The 24,837-nt window shown below is 36.5% G+C and overlaps 1 protein-coding gene across 1 annotated transcript in view; it reads left to right on the top strand.

Annotated features, from left to right (window-relative positions):
- The window catches only part of pinx1 (PIN2 (TERF1) interacting telomerase inhibitor 1), a 57,989-nt gene extending 35,950 nt beyond the window's left edge, over positions 1-22,039 (top strand). The window contains exon 8 of the mRNA XM_034017403.3: positions 20,294-22,039. Coding sequence (XP_033873294.1) covers positions 20,294-20,905 — 612 coding nt within the window. The 3' untranslated portion in view covers positions 20,906-22,039. The remainder of the gene's footprint in view (positions 1-20,293) is intronic.
- Positions 22,040-24,837: the final 2,798 nt, after the last annotated feature.

Below are 24,837 nucleotides of genomic sequence, written 5' to 3'. Positions count from 1 at the left end.
CTCTGTTGCAGACCTCTCTCCACTGTATTTACATTTAATAGACAAAATAGATTTGCTTCAAGTGGTTTGGGTGACTATTGGATAGTCTTTAATCAGAAGGAAACATTTCTTGATGCGTAACAATTTGAATTGGCTGTCTGAGGTCATGTTACATTTAAAATAAAAATAACAAAGGCAAACAATGCTGTATATATTTTAATTTTTTATCTTTATATGTTTTGCTTCCGGTGGCATAAAATGTTTTTATATAGTGCTTTTCACCGAAGCTGTGTCCCACCTGAAGTTTTATCACTGGGGTAGTTTGAGGCAGGTGTCCACTTGACAAGTCATTATAGGAACAAATTGGTACCTTTTTGTTTGCATTTTCTCAAAGTGACTCCATGTTTGCATGGAGACTGCCCTCTCCAGATCCAGTTACAAACTTGTCAATCTCAACATTTGGAAAAAGTTGCTCCCTATAGAAGGAGATTTGGGATCCTGCATTTTCTAGCAAGAGATCTGGAATCTTGTGAGAGCTGGTCTGATGTCCTGCTCGAGGTCTTGCACATTCCCCACAAAGAAACAGGAAATGTAAAAGAATCTTAAAAGGATTTAGAAGAATGCAACGTTAGCTTTACTAATTGGGGAATTTCAGCGTCATTAAAACTTCTTTTTTTTTTTGCTAAACATTAAGAAAAGACAATGCAAATACCACCTGTCTGTTACCCTCCCGCATGAAGAAGCAGGGCAGTGTTAATTGGGCCCATCTGGGAAGGTTATCTCTATAACCAGAGCTTGATCTATAATGTTCTTCCACAACTAAATTTATTAAAGTGGCAGGACAATGAGGGCATGGCTTCACAATTAACAAGGTTAGCAATATCGTCTGTAGGTTATTGGCAAATAACCCTGATAATCTGATTTGGCAAACACTTTTTTTTTTTTTTTTTTTTTTTTTTTTTTTACTTCTAAGCACTGCTGCAGTTTAACCCTAGGGAGACCAGAACCAGTTAGTTTCAATAGAGACTGGGATTTTGGGCTTTACATATTCATTGACCAGTGTATTGGAAATCAAAAGCAGGTCCTTGTGAAATCTGTTTTTCTTAATTGAAGTTTAGCTGCCTAATAATTAAGCAATAGGCTGAGACATGATAACCAACTTAATTGGTGTCCAAGCAAGTGAATTGATTAAAGTTGTAGACATGCTGATTTTGACTGTATGCCTTTTGTTAAACAGAAGTAGCTGGCTAAAAAAGACAGTTTTAACTAATATTTAAATTGGTTTAAAATTTCGGTAGCGTAAAAGAATAATGGCAAAAAAAACGTACTTTTAGGACAAGTGTACTAAACAAAGAATAATATTTAACAATGTACAGTAGTTTTTGAATTGACACCATCTGTTGTCCTGATCTGTAAGGGGTATGCAGCGAGAGGCACCATAAAATTAATTTTAAAGTATGTAGAAAGAGTATAACTGACAAAAGATTGATAACGATAGTTATCAGTAGTTAGTGCTTACCTGGGATGGATGGCTTCATGCAAGAATGATTATGAGGTATTCATCCTGAAACCCAAACTACGTTTATTTTTTTGCTTTGTTTGCTGATTGAGACGTACAGAGGAGGCATAAGCACTGGAAGAAGTGCTTTATACTGAAGAGAAAGATAAATGTGGTGTTATTTAGTCACTCTGTCTGACATGTTTGTTTGATTTAATATTGGAAGGTGGTGGCAAGTTACCCCCTGTCCTTTGAACTAACTTGGTTTTAACTCACACAAAAGATATACAATGTCATATCTCTCTATCTTCTTTTTAGGACTTTCACATAAAAATAAATAAATAAATAAAATGCACCACTGTCCCCTTCCCAAAAACATAGCCTTAACCTAAAAAGCACACCATTAAATAAATCTAGTGTCCGTCATAGCTATGATTGAGCTTTTCCATTGCATGCTGTCCCAGTAGGGCTATGGAGTCCCCATAAGGTATATCAAATCTGAGACGCACACACCAATCAGCAGTGCCTTTCCTCTCCGTGTATAATGATGGATGGAAGTATCAGCTCTTGCATTCCAGCCGCGGATGAGCCGAGCAGGAAGGAGAAAGTGTTGACCTGAATAAACAGATAAATAGCTTTTCTGTTCCACAAAAATATTTTGGCCATTTTTATGTTTCCAGCTCAGTGGTTCAGCAAAGTAAGAGGTGGTGTGTATTCATATATATATATATATATATATATATATATATATATATATATATATATATATATATAAGGAAGGAGCGTACTGTACATACAGGTTGTAGGGATCAAAGCTTCTTGTTTTTTAGGTTTTAACTGAAAAACCATAAAACGCACGCAAAAATAAATGAAAGCAGTGTTTGTGCTGTATATTCATAATGAATCATGTTGACATACTTATTTTGTCATAATTTGTGCAAAGATGTGCGGTCGTGTCCATTTCATAGCTAAGTGGAAATCTTACTGCCTCAATGATGAAATCTTTTCCTTTATATTCTATGTTGCCATGGAAACAAAGCTATATTGAGAACTATATCCTGTAATCGTCATGTACATATGTAGGTAAGTGCAAAAAATCTCTTCCTATAATATATATATATATGTTCCTACGTCATGATGCTCCCTAGTTGGCAGCTTTATTTAAAAACAAACCACGGCCATTATCACTCGCTACAACAAACGCAGTACAACAGAGAATAGAATTATTTCAAAATAAAGAACCGGACATTGAAGCAAACCATGACGAGGTTTACAACAAAATAATTAAGGAGATGTTTTTAAAACATTACAGTACATTGGGATAGGGATGGGATGGGATGGAGTGGGGTGGGTGGAGGACACAAACTTCTCAAACTCATGTTTGAGTTCAGCGGGAGAAATGAGAAATTATACATTATTTAAGCAGTTTGTGATTAAAAATAGAAATACCCTCCCCCCCCCACCCCCTCAAACACTCTATTCTATATTCATTGTCAATCTGTAAGATTGGGAACAGATGAAAAACTGACAAATATAGAGCTGTTTTATGCTTCATTCACTGTTCTAAGCTTTAAGAAACATTAGACTATTTAAAATAACATATGGGCTACACTACTCGTGCATTACTGCCCAAAACCAATTTGAGACGTATTATTGTGTGATAATATATTCTGACCCATACATTATTCTATTTAAACAGGATTCCCCGCACTCCACAGCTCAAGTTCAAGATTAGATCTCTCTATTAATACGGAATAGAATTAAGAGCCCTGGAATAATACAAGACCTCTTACAAAAACATGCTTTAACACGAGGAAGTGCACCCTTGGCACTTCAGTAAAAAAATTCTGTTGGAAGCACTGGTTCTCCACAGCTATATAAATAGATAATGCTGGACTTTTTAGAAAGATCTGACACTTTTCATATCTTACCGCTGTGAGAAATTCCTGAAAATGTATACAGATAAAGAAAGTAAAACAGTAGGAAGAGTTCAAGAAGGTGGCATGTCAGCAATTTATTTTTTATTTGTTTATATGCAGAGACGGTTCATGATTGGAAGGTCATGTCTGAGTATTGGGTGGATTTTGCAACCTGTCACACATACAGGACTAGAAGTTAACTTTTTAAGGCAGTAGTGAGGATTTGTTACCTGCCTGGAAAGTAGGTAGCAAAATGGTCTTATTCGGTAGTGGTTTGTTCGACTAATAATCTTTTATATATAAAAATGATTGCCTACTGTTTTAAATAGACTGACTATCCCAGACTGTCACATGGTAGGCCTATATTTAAATCTGAAAGTATTTATTGAAACCACCTTGTGCTCATTTAAGTAATGGAACTAATGCAATTCATTGGCAAAATGTATTTTGTTTTATCTTAAGTTCTACAAGAATGCAACCATATCTGTCACCTAAGCATTTGATATGCCATCAGTACGGTTAACCAGGTTATGTTTCATCGGTGCAAATTAAGTGAAATTATCCTCTTATCTGTCTTCAGTTGTTGACTGAGATTTCGGTAACTAACAAATCATACACACCTATAAAGTGATTAAAATAAATAAGTAAAAGTAACGTGTGCCACAATATCGTAGAATCCTGTATTGTATGACCGTATAAATTAGAAGGTTACAACCACAACCAAGCTGTTTTGAAAATGAAAACTAATTCTAGCATGGTATCGCTACATTTGAAAAGTTTCATACAACGTGTTACCCTAACTGGTTTGTTCATAAATATGTATGCTCTCATCCTGCCTCTTCACTGCATTTTTAAATGCCGTACAGTTTTGAAGAAATTAACTAAGTAGCCTAATAACAGAATAAGGAATATCAACCAAGGTTTAAAAAAAAAAAAAAAAAAAAAAAACACGCTGGGTTTGTTTTATTAGTGACATTAGTTAGTGTGTGTAAATTTTAGTTTGACGGTGCAATATATATATATATATATATATATATATATATATATATATATATATATATATATATATATATATATATATAAAGTTAAAGCACACGTTTCACTAGTTAATCAGGAAAAGATCATAAGGTAGTTATAATCTATTATAAATCGTGGTAAATTTATGTATTTTTCACGGGTAGGTTGTGGAATAAAATTAGGATTTTGCTGACATTTCGTGGACCTGTTTAAACATTAAATAAACCTAAGTAGACAGTATTTCAGAGCACTATAAGTGTCTAAAAATAGTGGTACTTGCTTCCTTACTAAAACAGAGTGATGTCATTTGTTAAAGGCAAGCATGCAACATCCCCCAGCAGTTGCTGCCGGCATTCTCTGTCTGGTGTGGACTTGCCCATACATTGAGACTGCACGTTCTGCATTCACTGAATTGGTTGGAAGCGTAAGGCAAAGCTTCACCAAGTTATACAGATGTGGAAATCAATTAGAAACAGTCCCAAAACTGGGTTACCCAAGGGCATCTGGCATACTTTAATAAAGGCAATATGTGCAGCACGTTCGTTGTCATATTTGTCCCAATCCCATCCAATAATTTATTTTATTAGTACAGAGTCAAAACAAAGAAAACGTGCCTATTCAGGTCTAAAACTGCTTTTAAAAAGTAAGCCGCAGGTTGTTTGAAACGAGGTGGCTGTTCTGGATCGTAACTGTAGTATTGATTTAACTTGGCTACAACAGACAGGAATACTTTTTGTCTGCGCTGACTTTTCAGTATTTTCTGAAAGCTGTTTTATTTTACGTTCTGTTCAGCAGCCTCTGTAGTAGCCTTTTTTTTTTTTAAATGAGATGGATGAAGTAATTGTATCAATTTAACTATGTAATTAAAACCAAGATTAACTGAATACTTTTTTTTTAATTGATTGACAGCCCTAGTTTACACATTGTTTTATATGAAGATTTTAGTAGATAAGTACAAAAAATGTGAATTCAGTTTATACAGGCCACAAAGCTGATTGCGTCTTTCGGCCATTGTCCCAGCCGAGACCCTTCTTGCAGTGTCTGTGGTTGACAGGTTCTCTTTTTGCAGAAATAGCGTTAGTAGAATTCCAGGGTGATCGCTGCTGCCTTAACCCTGTAGCAGCTTCCCCTCCTAGCTGCATGCCCAGCTGCACTGTTGATGATGGGAGCACATTCAGGTTATCCTCAGGCAGAACTGGAACCTGTGGCTTTCCAACCCAGAGGCAAAACCACCCACACTCCGTTGTTCTAGATATGAAACTTGCCACAATTGGCAATAATTAACAGATTGTGTTAGTACTGCATGTTGTCATGCCCTTATAATTCCAGGGTTGTACTGTAAATGACCTTTTATTCGTGTACCATTAGTATTAGATAAAGATGCCATTGCTAACTGGCTACTTTTTGCACTGTGCTGCATTATACTACACCGTTGCTGCCTGTTTTCTGTAAGTGTTCTTCATAAAAAGCCATTTATCAATACTACTCGCTATTAAAATAATAAAAGGCCACATGTGCATTTCCTAAAAATGTTTACAGGAATTGGAACCCTATTTTAAATCTTCCACTGGACCTCCACTCCACCAGTAGTGTTGGGAGACAGCTTCACAAATGCAGAGCTTGTTCACAGTTAATATTGCAAGTGAGCTTTCTTAAATATTTAAGAACACAGTTTGGATTGCTCCTAAATAAAATATATTTGTTTTAAAATGCTAAATGTTATTTTAGATGTTAAGTGTCTGATTAATGGATAACACCTTTACAATACTATACTTAAATATTTTATGGTAGAATGTGCTTACTTAACTCCTGGATTCAGTGGTGTTGTAGTCTATTGCTTGGAGTCTTGGTGCAAATATCTGGAAGATGCTTTAAACTAGTGCTTATGTGAGGAGATCAGTTTATTTTTATGTGTATGAATTTTGTTTAGTTTGTCTGATAACTTTGTTGCTGCATTCTATCAGCACATTGATTTGAAGTCAAGTGTCATGTATAACAACCACCATACTAAACAATAACTTTGCGTATGTTTTTTGAGGGGCCGGTGGCGGGCCTGTTATACCTTTTTTGTTTTTTACTGACATGAATCTAGATTACATTTCCTCACCAAAAAAATATTTTAAAATGCTGCCAAGTAATTTTAAATTGTGAAAACACTGAGCCGCAGTTCTACTTGGACATGATTTGGCACTGATCCAACTGACATCGGCAACAATGGGAATACCAGGAAAGCAATAAATAAAAAGGTTTAATGGTGTAATGATTACTTTATTTAATTATTTCTACGTTGTTTCTAATTGTATAATACGTTTGTATGAAAGATTCAGCTTATCTATCAGTTACGAAAATAATGTTCTGTCCCGTTCCCACGAGTGCACAAATTCAGCCAGTTTTCTTGGTTAAAAATTTGCATTTGGGTTTTACTGAAAACCGATTGGACGTCAAAAAAAGCTGAGAGAGTCGATAAAAAAAAACGATCGTAACCTGAATTACATCCTTCCAGAAAAGAGCCAGGCATTTACCCACTATGCCATATAATCACACTTTGCTTCTTCATTTTGTAAACCATGCATTTTTTTCTTTGTAAAGTATCATAAAATATTTGAACAGTCTGGAAGGCAGTACATACTTATATTATTTTATAAGGGAGGTGCTGATTTTCATTTTTTCCCTGAGTAATTAACTAAGAAGTGTTTGTCAGTAGGTATTAAATAAATCAAAACACACCAATTTAGTACTGTGTTGATTTCAAAACTAGAAAAGCTTCCCTAACATTTGCTATTGAGTGGCAATCAATGGCACTTTACTTCCTCGTTCAGTGTTTTAAAAGCTGATTGGAAGCAAATTTTCCTCTTATTTGGGGCGCTAATAGTGTTCCTGCCGTACTGAAGCCATAAACTGACAATGAAAATATGTTGCAAAACTAGCAAATGCAACGGATCCATCACGTAAATGTGACCTTCCGTTAACCCGAACTTGAGATCCAACTGGAAACGGATCTATATTTTTTGTCGAGTTTAATCGTAGATAACACCTTGCCCAGGATTGAAATCCCACAATGCAGAGATGATGTGTTTTTAAGGAAGCTAAGGAAAGTGGAGGGGGGGAGGAAAGAGAAAGATGTAATATCAAAAGTATAAAAGAACAGTAAAGCAAGTAATCTTTTATAAAATATAAATGAGTTTTAGTTAGACCACAATTCTTAAATAACACTGTCAGCTTGTTATTGATTGATACTCAACGATTGTGTAATCAAGGGAAACTGAGGAACCACATTGCTTTGTGTTGAGTAATTAAAACTTTTTATTCCATTTTATTCCATTGAATTAATACCCAACATCTTAAAAGTTTCTTAAGTAATTGCTTGGAAAATAAGAGCTTCGGCACACCCCTATTAATTATTGGATTGTCTTTCAAATTGGATTTTTTTAGGTTTAGCAGAACAAGTGTCTAATGACTGGAGGGTGGGGAATCACCCCCTTGAAATGTCCCACATGTCCCCTGCATTGGCACCACAGGGCTGTAGCTTCCAGGAGAGTGAGACAGGAAGAGCTGATAACCATGAGGTTTTCTCTCTGAAAGAGCCTTATCTTTGAGCAGCACACTGTGCTGAGAGTGTATCCTCTTCCTGCAGCATATAAAGGGGGAGGGTGGGGGAAAGGGATGAATAACCAACTGGCTCTTGTCAGCAGGGACTTCAAAAGGCAGATGGAGTTTCTGTGTGTTTATGACTCATCTGCTGGAGTTCAGCCAGAGCTTAGAGCCAGCAATGGGTGGGGTGGTCGAGGGCCACCATTAGAAAGCGTAATCTACTCTTCAATTAAAAATGAAAAAAATAATACAAATAAAAAAAATATTGGGTTAAGAAGCAGTTCTAAAATAGATTTTTATTTTAAAATATCATGGTTTTGTATTTAGATGACAAGAAAAAAATAAATATATATATATATATATTTTTATATTTTCTTGTCATCTAAATACAAAACCATGATATTCTAAAATAAAAATCTATTTTAGACCCCTGACCAATTCTCTCATATTACTGAATTACAAATGGTACATTGAAATTTCATTCTGTTTGATATTTTATTTTAAAACACTGAAACTCAAAATCAATTATTGTAAGGTGACATTGGTTTTATGTTGGGAAATATTTTTAAGAAAAATAAAAAACTGAAATATCTTGCTTGCATAAGTATTCAACCCCTGTGCTGTGGCAGCCCCCAGTTTACACCGATGAAAGAAATTGCCCTAACGAGGACACAATTACCTTACCATTGGCCTCCACCTGTGCCAAAATCACTCTGAACAGATATCAGTAAAATGCAAGATTGCATAACAACATTAATAAAAGTGAGGGTTACGTAAGTGGTGGTACTTCACATGTAAATACCTAGGTAAACTTCCTCATGCAAGTGACTGAGCTGGTGTGGAGGGAAGTGTTTTCCTCTCCCACCAACGCAGAGGTCTTCCCGCGCTGCTCTTCTCAGCAATTTCAAACATGTCTTTACAGACATACCTTAAGCTACTTAACAAAGCCGCGTGCCTTTCAGTTTATATCTTAACGTTGCTCGTAGCAACAGGAACAAGGTATTGCATGTTTTTGGCACAATTCTCATCTCTTGTAGGAGTCGTATGGTAGATCACAGTTGCTAGTCAAGGTAGGGCTGTGCATTTACCTTTTCCTGAGCCACAGAAAAGTTTTAGTTTTGTTTTAGTTATATATATATATATATATATATATATATATATATATATATATATATATACACACACACATATATATATATATATATATATATATATATATATATATATATATGTGTATATACACACAGTGCCTTGCAAAAGTATTCAGACCCCTGACCAATTCTCTCATATTACTGAATTACAAATGGTACATTGAAATTTCGTTCTGTTTGATATTTTATTTTAAAACACTGAAACTCAAAATCAATTATTGTAAGGTGACATTGGTTTTATGTTGGGAAATATTTTTAAGAAATAAAAAACTGAAATATCTTGCTTGCATAAGTATTCAACCCCCACACATTGATATTTGGTAGAGCCACCTTTTGCTGCAATAACAGCTTTAAGTCTTTTTGGGTAAGTATGTACCAGCTTTGCACACAGTGTCGGAGTGGTATTGGCCCATTCTTCTTGGCAGATTTGCTCCAGGTTGTTTAGGTTGGTTGGACAACGCTTGTGGACCGCAATTTTCAAATAGTGCCACAGATTCTCCATGGGATTGAGATCAGAACTTTGACTGGGCCACTGTAGGACATTCTCCTTTTTGTTCTTGAGCCACTCCAATGTTGCTTTGACCTTGTGCTTGGGATCATTGTCCTGCTGAAAGGTGAATTTCCTCCCAAGCTTCAGTTTTTTAGCGGACTGAAGCAGGTTCTCTTGCAGTATTTCCCTGTATTTTGCTCCATCCATTCTTCCTTCAATTTTAACAAGATGCCCAGTCCCTGCTGATGAGATGCATCCCCACAGCATGATGCTGCCACCACCATACTTCACTGTAGGGATGGTGTGTCTTGAGGCATGGGCAGTGTTAGGTTTGCGCCACACATAGCGCTTTGAGTTTTGGCCAAAAAGCTCTATCTTGGTCTCATCTGACCACAAAACCTTTTCCCACATCGCAGCTGGGTCACTCTCATGCTTTCTGGCAAACTCCAGACGTGCTTTCAGATGGTACTTTTTGAGTAACGGCTTATTTCTTGCCACCCTCCCATACAGGCCAGTGTTATGCAGAGCTCTTGATATGGTTGCCCGGTGAACCATTACTCCACTCCCAGCCACTGAACTCTGTAGCTCCTTCAAAGTGATTGTTGGCCTCTCTGTGATGGCCTTTTCTTGGCAGTGCCTGGGTGGTGTGATGCAGCTTCCACTTCCTGATTATTGATCCAACTGTGCTCACTGGGATATCCAAACACTTGGATATTATTTTGTACCCTTTCCCTAATCTATGCATTTGTATTACTTTATCTCTAACTTCTGTAGAATGCTCTTTGGTCTTCATTTTCCTTCAGATTCACAGCCTGACCAATGATCCTTCAACAGTGGAGTTTCTATCCAGAAAATGTGACAGCAACTTTAATGGTTCACAGGTGGAGGCCAATGGTAAGGTAATTGTGTCCTCGGTAGGGCAATTTCTTTCATCGGTGTAAACTGGGAGCTTCCACAGCACACCGCACCGAAGGTTACACACATATTACTCAGGCACCGTAAAAGCCGACTACCTTGTTTAAAAGTACAGACTTGGGGCTTTCCAGAGACGTATTCAGTGTGTGTGTGGTACTCCTAGCCGGATCTACGATCGCCTGAAGTTAAGCCTCTCATCATGTGACAGAGTTCACAGCTTTGGTTTCGTTTTGATCCTATTGCTTCGTAGCAGCTAGACAGAAAGGAACGGTATCGTTTGAAAGTTTAGAAGCTCATTCCCAACCCCCGCCCCCCCATATGTTAATTTCATATTGAGGTTCAGTGGTGCAGTGTGTTTTTTTCTGAGCCATCTATGCTTACAATATATATAGCAGAGACCAAACATGATTATTTTGGAAAATGTTTGTTTTGGTTTTTTTTGTCATCCTTACCACATATAGTATGCCTGATGCAAATTGCATAATATGAAAGGAAATTCTGTGGCCTTTCATTTGATATGTTACATGCATGCAGTACAAACTATCTAGTAGTTAAACATGCATAAATGAAAACAGTGAAAAACAGGCGGAAATAGGGCTGAGTGTAAAGAGTTAAAAAAAAAAAAAAAATGGAGCGCTGGTTAAAAAGAGGAGCACCTTTTTCTTCTGCTGCAGCAAAAACTTCACGTCAGGCAATGGGAAAAGCAATGGAGAGTGCTCTGTCTGATGAATAGCTGTTAGGTCTCGTGAAAGCAGCTTATTTTAAAGCAACACCAGTGTGAATGAGGATGCAGTAAAATATATATCATTTTTTTAATATGCAAAAGTGCCTTTTCTTTTGCATCCCCCCCCCGCCCCCCCCCCCCGCCCTTCTAACATTTTTTGAATCCCCTCCCATTGGCTGCAGCACACAAAAATGAAATGAGGGTTTACACTTTACACAACTAGCATACCACATGAGGGTTTACACTTTACACAACTAGCATACCACATGAGGGTTTACACTTTACACAACTAGCATACCACATGAGGGTTTACACTTTACACAACTAGCATACCACATGAGGGTTTACACTTTACACAACTAGCATACCACATGAGGGTTTACACTTTACACAACTAGCATACCACATGAGGGTTTACACTTTACACAACTAGCATACCACATGAGGGTTTACACTTTACACAACTAGCATACCACATGAGGGTTTACACTTTACACAACTAGCATACCACATGAGGGTTTACACTTTACACAACTAGCATACCACATGAGGGTTTACACTTTACACAACTAGCATACCACATGAGGGTGGTTTAGAAGCACTATCATTGTATTTTGAAGTAAAGCTAAATTATCTACCCATGGATTTATTTTTGGAATTTAATTAAATTTTATACTGGGATCAAATTACTGATTTAAAAATACGTTATTTACAAATTCAAGGCACCACCATGGGCTCTGCTTTTGGTCCAGACAATGCAGATCTGTATGTGGGATATTGGGAAACTATATTAGACACTGCCTCTAACCCACTCCTATGGGATATTTTGGTTTGGAAGAGATATATCAATGTGTTATTAATATGGACGGAATCTGAGACTGATGTGTTTTTGTTTAGAGATTATGTAAACCAATACCAATCCAAACATAAAATCTACTATGGAATATAGATTTAATTTCAGTAAATGATGAGGGTTCTTTTAATACATCTATTTTTTCAAAAAATAAACAGATGTGAGTGCAATTTTGTGTGCAAATAGTGATCATCCAAAACATTTGTTCAAAAATATACCATGTGGTCAGTTTTTGTATGGCTAAAAAATATGTAGTGATATGTCCTGATTTTTAAAATTAAAGCTAAAGACATGCAAGCTCACTTTCAAGCTAGGGGTTATAATAAGAATCGAATTGATGCCGCTTTTAGTAGAAATGAAAAAGTAGTGAGTTTGTAGAAACTATAAAGATTAATGCTTCGACTACACAAGAGAGAATAGCTTTCATCACAGAGGTATAATTATATCTCCAATGGAATTAAAATAATCTATTGGAATGTGTTCCTCAACTTCGGCCCTTCGTTACCTCTTCAGCTAGATTTTGTTTTAGACGTGGTAGGAATATTAAGGATGCGTTTGTCGCTTCTATGTATAAATCAATAACATCTAATGACAATTGGCTGACTAAAACAGTACATGGTAGCTTTCGGTGTGGAAGATGTGTTCATTGTTCTAACACGCACAATAGCAAATATTTTAATCATCCACACTGGTCGTAAATACGTGACACAAGGCTTTATCAATTGTAATACAACTTATGTAGTATATATGCTTAAATGCCCCTGTGGCTTAGTTTATGTAGGACAAACACAGAAATTTAAAAAAATCTACGGCAGAACATAAGGCTGCAATACGAAATAACAATATGGATTATGTGATAGCGAAACACTATTAAGCCATGAATCGTGGTTCTGTCTCAAGTCTTAAATTTATAGAGAGGTGGTAATACAATTAATCTGTTAATGAGGAGAGAGTAATTTTGGATTTCTAGTTTAAAATCTGTGGAACCAGATGGACTTAATGAAACATCAGATATCAAACCATATCTCAATGTGTGTGTGTGGTTTTTTTTTGGTTTTTTTAGGTAATGTTTTTTATGCCAACTTGAATCTTCAAGTGGTCATGGTTGAGATCACATTTCAGTGTCTTCCAATCTTTAGTATTAAATAACTGTGTTTAAGTTAACTGTGTAATGTGATATGTAACATACAACAGAACGTATGGCTGTATTCTAAAGTGTTTTAATATATTAGTGTTTGAGTTTAATTGTATAATTACACTATGTATGGATTAACAAATGATTCTAAATCCATTTACAGTTAATGAATGCTATGATAGGTGAAAATTGTCACCTGTAACTTTAAATAATGTCTATGGCTGTTATCCATTTGAATGGTTTAATTATTGAATTGATTGGTGTCTCATATGATAAAGCAGTTTTTTTTTGATTGACAATTGCTGCAACGCCTGATGACACACTGTCAAAATGCATGCGTTTTGTTTCAATAATAATTTTTTAAACAAGGTAAGAGAAATCTGTATAATTATTACCGATCAAGTTTAAAAGAAGAGATTTTGGAGCGTGGGACCAACTTCGTCTCTATGAGGATCATCAAGCAAAGTATATAAATGGTTTATATGTCATTGGTGTTCACTAGCTTTTAGCTCTGCAGAGACATTAATATATATAGTGCCTTATGAACGGCACCTCTTTTTGGAAAAAGCTTTGCTGTGCACGAATGCCTTCATGATTTTGTATATCTAGATCTATACATTAATATATAGCACTATGCACCCCCAAGCAAAGAGGTAGATATTAATCTTCATGGGGGAATCATACAATATTGTATTGAATATTGAGTACAATATTAGAAAAATGAAGACAAATGGTGCTGCAGGTCCAGTTGACAAACTGTTTCAGTTATATAATCGATACATTACTAGTCTTGAGCTCCTCCTGAATCAATGGTTGTGTTTCTTATCTGAGGGCCACTTAGTTTCAGATAGGCCATAGCCATAAAAGTAATGCTGGTTACCTCTCTACCTGGGTTCTTTTTTTTATTTTATTTTTTATATATAACCTTGCTGTCGGAAAATATGAAAGGAATTAAAGGTAGAAATATGGCAGTAAAAACCAACAAGGATGGCTTGAGAAACGTTTAAACAATTGCAACAGTAATTTCAGTCAAAGTCTTGACCTGTGTTTTTTTTTTTTTTATAGTGGTGCAATCGGCAACCTAATTTCTTATTAGATTATCGTATAGGCCTTTATCAACAATAATCCACGCATTGTTGTTTTATTTTTCAAAATGAAGAATAAACATCTGTTTTTAAGAGAAGATCCAATAACTAAAAACACGTGTACATAATAGTTAAACAAAAAGCCACAACTTTCATTCAGTTTGAAACACTTGCGATTTTCTAAAAAAAGAAATACAAAGGACTTGAGTTTGACAACTGAAAATATGCGTGTGTCCGGATCATATGTCCCTTTAAAGGTGGGGTGCATTGATTTTTCACTTTTCAGAATTCACTTGTATAGTATCTGTGTAGTTGTATAGGTATTAATGCTAAATTTATGGGAAAAAAAAACAACTCTGAAGTTGACACCTCTATGAAAAGTCCAACTCGTTCGAAGCGGCGGCTAATTTATGCGTGACATCACACCAGGACAAGCTCGCCATCCCGTCCACCGCTTTCCTGCATTACCGCTCACCAAAACACAGCGCACCCAGGTGAGAGATATCATGGTACATAGGTGTGTAATATAGGGCTGCGTCAACACAGCAGGGTCATTAGTATCTCTCCACGAGTTTCCTAAAGAGCCAGTACGATGCCGGCAATGGGTGAAGTTCGTGAGGAGGACCAGGGATTGGGATGCTAAGCCCAACAGCAGCTGTATCTGCAGGACCCACTTTACCGAAGACAGCTTTATTAATGTAATGATGTTCAAGATGGGTGCTTAAATTAAGTAAGGATGCAGTACTATCCATTTATCCGGATGGTACCTGCAGGACAGCAGCATCATCTAGTAAAAAAGTAAAATTACCAGGACTCGAGCAGCTGCCAGGAAAAGAGAGGTGCAGAGGGTAGACATGATCCTATCATTTCATTGTAATTATCTCTTACTGTTTGATGAAAATATGTATAAAGTGACGCAATTATATAGCCAACAACCTCCCATGTACATTATTAATAAATAATGTGATAAAACGATCACGTTATGTCACGTTCTCGTATGCATTCCTGTGAAGTCTCTCGATTTCGTATTATTTACTGTATATGTAAGAATTATTATACTGATTTGTTTGGAGAAAGTTGTGCAGTAAGTCCAAAAGAAACCTGTGGTTCTTGTGTTTTCATAAGTTTCATAAGACAGGTATTACTGTACTTGTTTTGCATGTTAAATTGTGGCTGATCTGTTGCCACGGAGATTCGACGCACTGTGTCTATTGCTCGGCTTTTAAAAATCCTACAGTGAAGAAACAAGAGACTATTTTGAGCTATTTTGCAGGGAGTTCCTGAGCTGGGAGAAAGCACCTTTTTTCTTTTTTTTGTTCTTTGTGTCTCAACAAAGACGGTAGATTCTGTATTCTTTTTTGCTTACTTGTTTGTTTAAAGGGTGTCAGCCGACCGAGTGACTAAGAACCTTTGCAGCGAGGCTTAGCCTACATAGACAGTGAAAGTTATCGGTGTGTGACGCTGTGTAATTGACTGTACTGTTATGTAAAATCTGGTGTTACCTCAAGTAAATCCTATTAGTGTTGAACATCTTATTATAAAAAAATGTAACAATAACTAAAACTTTCAGAATACTTCAGGGTCTATGTCTTGTTTTTATTGTGAACCTGAACAATAAACCCTCAATTATTTTTGCAGTCTGCTCGAAGATTGTCTTTTTTCCACTTCATAAGTAACAAATGTGAATGAAACTTTCAGGACATGTGTAGAAAGTTTAGCTGCACTCAGCAATGACACTTATGTCATTACACCACACTTTTATCTTTGTAATGATAAAAAATACTATATTTTAAGTCATTTCTGTCTGAACTATGGTTGTTCATTACTGTTAAAGTTTTCTGTCCAAAGCATTTTAATTCTCACAGATCCTGACTAATTTAACTACCGTACTAAATGCTGCTGCTTTTTATATAATATTGCCTTATAATCCAAACACAACATGCTTTGAAGCAAAAGAAGGTAATCAGTAGATCTAAAAACACATTGCCTTGATTTTTAAGTAATATAAACGTGAATACAGTCGGCCTACTTCTGATTTGGCTTGTCTAACACGAATGTAGAGGCCTAAAGTGCGTATCCCAGCAACGCACTGACCTTGTTTATCTACCGTAGTAGCATTTAAAGAAGCGCAAAGTTTTAATGCAAACCGGCACCAGGAGATTTCAAACTGGGTTCTAATTTCATCCATTGATTCACCAATATGTAATCGAAGCTCTGGAAATTAAGGACAGATGATCAATAATCAATGCATCAATGTAATTGTTGTACGCCTAATTTTATTTGCTTTATTTATTTATTTTGAAATATTTAAAAAAAAAAAAAAAAAAAAAAAAAATTGGGGTGTAGTTTTATTAATCCCTGCAGTGGCTTTAATACCAGAAGCCCCATGGCGGTCATTTTGGCAGTTTTTGCTTTTAAAATGTAAATTTTTTCCAGGGTGTAACACGTACGGGGCTGTGCGTTCGTGTACCTTTCTGTGTGTATGTATTAAATATTCTCATAAAGCATGAAACACGGGAGTGCAGAAATAAAGGAGATATATTACATTATACCTAAAAGCCCCGGGAGCAGTCACATTGATGGCCACACATAAAACAATTGTATTTTCATTATACAGAACGGTATTCTACTTTATTATTTTTATTTACCAGTCTGCAGTGTGTTTAGCTGTAATTCGATTAGTCTCTATCCTCTGCCTGAGTGAATGACTGACAGTCTATTGTTTTTCAATCAGCCTTTTGAAAGGCTGGTGCCTGCTTGCCAGCTGCGCTGCTTTGGTCAGTCAATTAGCATCGGGACTAGTGAAAATAAATACCGGAGACCGTGGCGTTTTACAATGCAACAAAATATGAAATTGATGTTTGTATCAGATGGCACAAAGTATTCTGTGAAAGCTGGCTCCCGACGGTGACCTGTTCAGGTGTTTTACAATGTATTGGGTACTTTACAAAGAATGCACATAGCTGAATTTACCAAGGAGAGAATATATTTTACAGTTAGCACAGGAACTTTGCAAGAAGCATTTGGAACAGAGAGAAACTGCCAAGCGTGTACCCACAGCTGAAGCCACAAGAGACGCCAATGCAGGTTGGCAAGTGCAATAAAAATAAAACTTCGAACAGTTGTGCCCTGTGCAGAAAGGCGGCATGGAGAAGCGCATTATCTTACTCAAGGTAAAGGAATACCATTTTGTTGAAAAACAATGAAAAAAGAATCTTTTTTTTTTTTTTTTTTTTTTTTTTAATAACTAATTGTGCTGTGTGCTTCTGTAAAATGTTTTCTTCTAAGTTTATTTTTATTTTTTTTACCAGTGTCCTTATAAAAGATACCGGGCTCTTTAGAGCCACTCTAAATCCAGCCCTATCACGGTAGTTGAAATTTATAGAGGCGCTTGGAATCAGACGTTTTCTTTTAAGGTTCTGTAGGAGTTAAGAACATAACAAAGTTTACAAACGAGAGGAGGCCATTGCGCCCATCTTGCTCGTTTGGTTTTTAGTAGCTTATTGATCCCAGAATCTCATCAAGCAGCTTCTTGAAGGATCCCAGGGTGTCAGCTTCAACAACATTACTGGGGGGTTGGTTCCAGACCCTCACAATTCTCTGTGTAAAAAAGTGCCTCCTATTTTCTGTTCTGAATGCCCCTTTATCTAATCTCCATTTGTGACCCCTGGTCCTTGTTTTTGTTTTTTTTCAGGTCGACATTGTCAATACCTTTTAGAATTTTGAATGCTTGAATCAGATCACCGTGTAGTCTTCTTTGTTCAAGACTGAATAAATTCAATTCTTTTAGCCTGTCTGCATACGACATGCCTTTTAAACCTGGGATAATTCTGGTTGCTCTTCTTTGCACTCTTTCTACAGCAGCAATATCCTTTTTGTAACGAGGTGACCAGAACTGAACACAATATTCTAGATTAGGTCTTACTAATGCATTGTAAAGTTTTAACATTACTTCCTTTGATTTAAATTCAACACTTCTCACAATATATCCGAGCATCTTGTTGGCCTTTTTTTATAGCTTCCCCACATTGTCTAGATGAAGACATTTCTGAGTCAACATAAACTCCTAGGTCTTTTTCATAAAAAATAGTTAACTACAGCCAAAAAATGCCTGGTCCTGGGGGAGCATCCCACTGAAAAATGCTTGGTCCTGAAACGGTTAATGCCTGCCCCATTAGCATTAAAGATTTTATAGTTTTTATTGAGATTATTCATGGTAATGTTGCATTTTACTCCCTGAAAATATATTTTACTCTGTGTTCAAATTAGAGGGTAAGTTACTCCCAGACCCAAAACCTTATCTGTAGTGCTGACCACTGTGGATTGAATGTGCAGACTTTTGTGGAACACATCACAAGGTTTCATCAAACATATCTCCTGAGTGTGACAGTATGCCCAGCACAGGGTGCATGGACAAAACACCAGTTTACACCCAGGTGCTGTACTGAGAAAGTCAGTTAGTGTTTGTAGGGTACAGCTGCACTTGTGGAAAGTAGTTCTCATAAAAAAAAAGTTTAGCATTTATATGAATAGGTAAGAGTAAGCATGGTTTTAGATAGACCTGAGCACATAACCAATGCACATTACAGGTTTTTTCAACAATCATATTTGTTTCTAGCAATGCAGAGAGCAGAATGTTTTTAGCTTTGGGTAATAAGATCTTTGTTTCAAATACAAGATATGTCACTGTATGATGGCAGGTGCAGAGCACTTCACCGTCTTGCGCTTCTGATCTCTGTTAATTATAAACCAGACCCAACTGGAAATGAGGTATGACGACTTGTTTGGGTTATTGAGGAGTAATTACACGGATGAACTCCAAGGAAGCTGACCTATTACTGTTCCTAAATGTATATCAAGGCTTGTGTGAGTCCAATGACGTCTGGCTCTTGCCCGTACTGTCGTTCATCTCTGGCATTTTATTTTAATGTTTCTAATCGTAATTCTAGATAATGAGCTAACCTTAAGGAAGGTGTGAATGGATTTGCAAGGGCAGGGTCAGCCCAATTTGCACTGTGAGAGAGGATTCCTTTCAAGCTGCTTTTTCTGGAACGTTTAAGGAAAGATAACCATAGGAGAACTAATTTTAAATAGTTCCAGTGTAGTCTAATGAAAATAAATGAGCATATATTTATAGGCACACACAAGTCTAGTTTCCTGGACTCCTAACCTCAAATCTGCCTAATTTAAGCATCCCCATGAGGGGTTCTTGTATGCATTTGCAAATCTCTCACCACTGCTGCTTCTGCAGGTGTGAACAGCTTCTAAACCATTTCAGTTTGCAGCTTTGTTTCAGGGTTTTGGAAACTCCTGGAAAATCTTTACATAACCCTTCACAAAAATGTTTAATGTGCAGATATTTCAAAGATAGCACTATCAAAGTCAAATTTGCTGCTTCTTGGTACAAAATCACTTCCTGTACTGTAGCTTAACTTTACTCCAGTGCCTAGCTGAAAACATGTACACTACTATTTCATTTTCTTGAAAATTTCTGCACATCCTGAATGAAAGTATAAAGAACAAGCAAACAACCTATGAGACCTGTGGACAGCTAGATTTATTGAGGGAGGATGTTCCTGCTTGATATGAAAAGGCTTTCCTTTCCACTCCTGTTTTGATTTTGGGAACATTAAGTGCTCCATGCTACTAATTTCTCTCTGTGCTACTAGTTATTTTACTTGTTTTTCAAATAAACCTCTCCTAGGTGTTATGCAAAGCAGACATATCCTATCATATGCAAGTCAACCTACTGAATTCCAGGGTATTCAATGTACTTTGTGCATGAAAACTCAAATGATGGATATTGACAAAAAAATACTGATATTTGTTGTGGCGATTCCTAAAACAGGAAAGCAGATCAGTTTAGATGTTGTTTTTAGATCTGTGTGTGGTGTTTTTTTTTTTTTTTAATACTAATACTTTTATTTCTATTTCAGGACAGCAGCAGTGCAGATTCCCAGGGAGAAGTAGAGGGGGAGGTGAAAGAACGAAAACCCAACATTACCGCAGACTTGGATTCAGAGAACACAAACACTGTGACCAGCACACTGACCATGCAGGAGTACTTTGCCCAGAGACTGGCACAGCGGAAACAGAACCAGAGTGAAACACAGCCAGAATCGGCCAGCAGCAGCTCCTCAGCTGGTCTGCCAGAGACTTCTGAAGTGATAAAAGTTAAATCCAAGAAAAAGAAAGGTAGTAAAAGAGAATACTCTGAATTGGAGCAGCAGGACTGTGATGACATAGCGATGACAGAAAATGGTGTGGAGCAGGATGGGAACAGTGCAGACGATGACAGCCACGCAGCCAAAAAGAAAAAGAAATCAAAACGCAGAGAGATCCCTGCAGAAGAGGTAAATGGACAGGAAGAGAAAGAATATGACATGGAGGATCTCGTGATGCATGATAGGAAAGAGAAGAAAAAAAATAAGAAAAAGAGGGAGGAAGAAGCGGTGATAGCAGAGGACGAAGGAGACAATCCCGTACCACCAGCCAAAAAAAAGAAATCCAAAAAAGAGAAGAAAAAGAAGAGAGCACATTCAGATTAAGATTTTCTTAAATGAATCAGAAGGGTAGAATTTGTCACTGGGATAACATGTTTTACCCTTTTTGTTCTGGGTCTCTCTGATTTGTATTGAGTGTTAACCCAGATTACAACTAAAGATGAAGCTGTAACTGTGGAAAAGGTGAATCTACAAATACATTTGTTTCACCAATTAAGGCCGCTACACACCAGACAAGATACTTTTGCAGCGACATGACCATAGACACCTGAAGCGACACAGACATGATGTGACAGATTGTAAAACTGACAGATCTATAAAAAATTGCTATTGACAAATCTGTGATTGACCTGGTACATTTTCGTCAACATGATGTGTCCTCTCTGACAGCAGTTCAAATGATATGGCAATAAATCATACATAACAGACTTACCAGTTCTTTCGAAATGGACGCCCATATATTATCTTTTATCTCCATGTCTTTATCATTGTGATGATCTTTGTCGTAAAGCTCTGGGTATTTTTCAATGGCAAGTATTATTTATTCCTCCATTTTGGATACTGCTTCACCCTGGTGGACACCAGGCTGTTCTCGGATTGGTCAATTCCCTAAAAATCGTAAAGAATAGGATCCAGTCCCTAGTGTAACCCCCGCATTGCATGTTGTGTGAAAGACACTTAAGTACTGTCTTGCTGAGCAAAATATTTAAACAAAAAATGTCATTCTTACTTTAACAGGTTCAGGAATGAAATGTCATCAATAGTGAGAGTTCAACTGACTTTTTAAAAAAATAATTAATTCAGTGTATTTAATTGAATGTGAAATAATTTTTAGGTGTGTATGAAATGTGTAACATTATCAACAGCAGACATGAACACAATGTGAAACACTGAAATAGTCTTTCACCATAAAATTGAACGGTGTTGTTTTAATTGATCTATTGGAATATGTCAGACAGTTAATATTCAGTATTTTGTAGAATATGAAGTTTTTTGAATGATGGTATCCATATAGGCTATAAAAACTGATTTGGTAAAAGATTTGAGCAGAGATTTGCACAATTTACATTCTGAATTATGTACAGAAACTTCATGCTGAAATGTATTGGGCCTCTATTTGTATTATCACTTGAAAACCTAAGTTCATTTCCTATCAAAACAATAAATGCATTGAAACCACTTGATGGCTCTCTTATTTACAGTGTTTATTTTTACCCATAGATTGTTTACAGGTCCAGCTGCAAGATTTACAGTTTCATTAATCTAGAAAATCAATCATATAAATATAGCATCTTGATGTAAACTAGTACATGTGGTGCTTCAACATGGCACTGTTCCATCATTGCAGCCTACATCTTACTATTTATTTCTAGTTTTATGTACCTTCCTTTTTTTTGAATGGTACATTTATATATATATATATATATATATATATATATATATATATATATATATATATATATATATATATATATATATATATATATATATATATGTGTGTGTGTGTGTATTCTATAAAGTACAATAATATGCACTTGACTAGAATACACACTCTTGAATATGTAGTTTTATATCATGAATTATATGGCTGTTGTAAATAACCACCTGCTGCCCTGTCTTTTTTGAAGTAAACAAAATGAGCTATCGACCTATCCAGATAGCAAAATGGTATAGAAAAGTCACCAGCAGCACTGTTTTCATATATTGTATGCATTTAATTTAGCGAGCACCTTGCTTGTACACTGCATGGTAGCAAAGAACTGTCAATAACATTTTTGCTTGACGTGGGTTTCATTTTTATTTATATAGATGTAATAATGTGTTCTATTTCTTGAGGTACATGGAGTTTGGGTTTTGAGATCATTAATTTATTTTGGAAAGATCTTGTTTTAGTGTGGTGGCTGCTGAAGTCAATCAGAAGATAGTTTGCTTGGTGTGCACATTTTTGTTTTGTTTAACAGCATTATGCTAACTACATTTTTGGCACCAGTTGCAGAGTAATCCCACCGCTAATATGTTAAGCAACAGGCTCAACGAGTATGAGATTGTAATTTGTGTTGCATCTTTCTGTGAATTCAGATGCAAAATCCAGCTTAACTGTTTGTTGTGTTCTTCTGGTAAGCACATTTGTTACACTTTCCCTCATCTTCAGCTCCATATCTTGGCAAACATCCTTATCTAAATGTAAAGTCGATCAGTTTTTTTTTGGCTACAGTAGCCACCACTTCCCCCGTAGAAATGAATGGCCCTATTCCAAAAGCTTTAATTCATGGGTTATTGGGTGGTTTATTTTTTTCCAGTTCATGTTTATGAATTCTAATTGAATTTAAAAAATAAAACAAAACTCCATGAAACTTTGTCAATAGGGTCCTACTTCTCATTGTTGTATCCTTTTGAAAGCTACTGTATCTTAGCAGGGAGCCTTCCAGATCTGCCAGAAATCCATACTACAGAAGGCTGGGTGTTTAAACTGCAGTACATTTGCAAAGGACGGCATGTCTGCAATGCACTTGACTGTTTTAAGGAGAGTCAACTCCTACCACATGAGACCTTCCACTATAGCTTTTTATAAACTAGAATCTAATCACCTTCCAGTGTGCAGTGTTGTACAGTAGTAGTATAGAGTAACAGAGTCTATCTTATATTTCAAGTAAGGAGACGGCAACAACTTTATCCCTAGTCTCGAAACTGGAATTGCAAGTTTGGCTCCTCATTTACTGGGTCACATGAAGAAAATGCAAAGGTCTCCATATGCCGTGACTAAAGCCTGGAGCCCAACTACTCATGATTGCGCAGTTTCTAAACAATCCAACTCATCTGAACCAACTTTTGTATAAACTCTAATTTAGCAGGGGAACCAAACCATTGAAAGCTAATGCCACAGTGCTGGCTGGGTTTCTCTGTTATGTAATCACTGCAGGCTACCGGGAGGAGAGGAGAGAGCGGGAGGAGAGGCGTGTAGGTGGGAAAGGTATCTGAGACATTAGCAGCCTTGCAGGGCAGGCTGACACACATAACTAAGACCTGGGGAGATTGATTAAAGAATGTCTGGGGGTGGATCAACCGCCTCTTTACACTGTAGTAAAATGTATGATCTTAGGATATTTCAGTAGTGTGATTGTGTTTTAGACAATTATATAACAAGACAATGTCTTTCGGAATCGATAGCATAGGAATAAATCTGAAGTGATCCAGATTATCTCATTATCCACAGGTGCACGATATACATTACTGCTTGGCTTGTCAATTGTTATGTAGACCTCATTTTAAATATATTTGGTAATACATGCTTAATAAGATAACCGTTGTTGATAAAGACAACTTACCTTGCTTGACCTTGTTTAAGAACCATGCGATGAAATCGATTTAGTACTACAACATGCAACCAGAAGAAATGTGATACAGCATTGTGTTGCAAGAACAGTAATCCTATGCTGTTCTGTACATTATTAAGGTTACTCGCCACAATTGACGTTGGTTATGAACCAGTGTTGTGGTATTACAATATATACATTTATAATGTCTATATATATATATATATATATATATATATATATATATATGTGTGTGTGTATGTGTGTATATATACAGTGCCTTGCGAAAGTATTCGGCCCCCTTGAACTTTGCGACCTTTTGCCACATTTCAGGCTTCAAACATAAAGATATGAAACTGTAATTTTTTGTGAAGAATCAACAACAAGTGGGACACAATCATGAAGTGGAACGAAATTTATTGGATATTTCAAACTTTTTTAACAAATAAAAAACTGAAAAATTGGGCGTGCAAAATTATTCAGCCCCTTTACTTTCAGTGCAGCAAACTCTCTCCAGAAGTTCAGTGAGGATCTCTGAATGATCCAATGTTGACCTAAATGACTAATGATGATAAATAGAATCCACCTGTGTGTAATCAAGTCTCCGTATAAATGCACCTGCAATGTGATCGTCTCAGAGGTCCGTTTAAAGCGCAGAGAGCA

This window comes from Acipenser ruthenus, chromosome 6, assembly GCF_902713425.1.
Source record: "Acipenser ruthenus chromosome 6, fAciRut3.2 maternal haplotype, whole genome shotgun sequence".
Lineage (NCBI taxonomy): Eukaryota > Metazoa > Chordata > Actinopteri > Acipenseriformes > Acipenseridae > Acipenser > Acipenser ruthenus.
The sequence above is the reverse complement of the archived record's forward strand: the minus strand, read 5'-3'. Positions and strand labels throughout refer to the sequence as shown.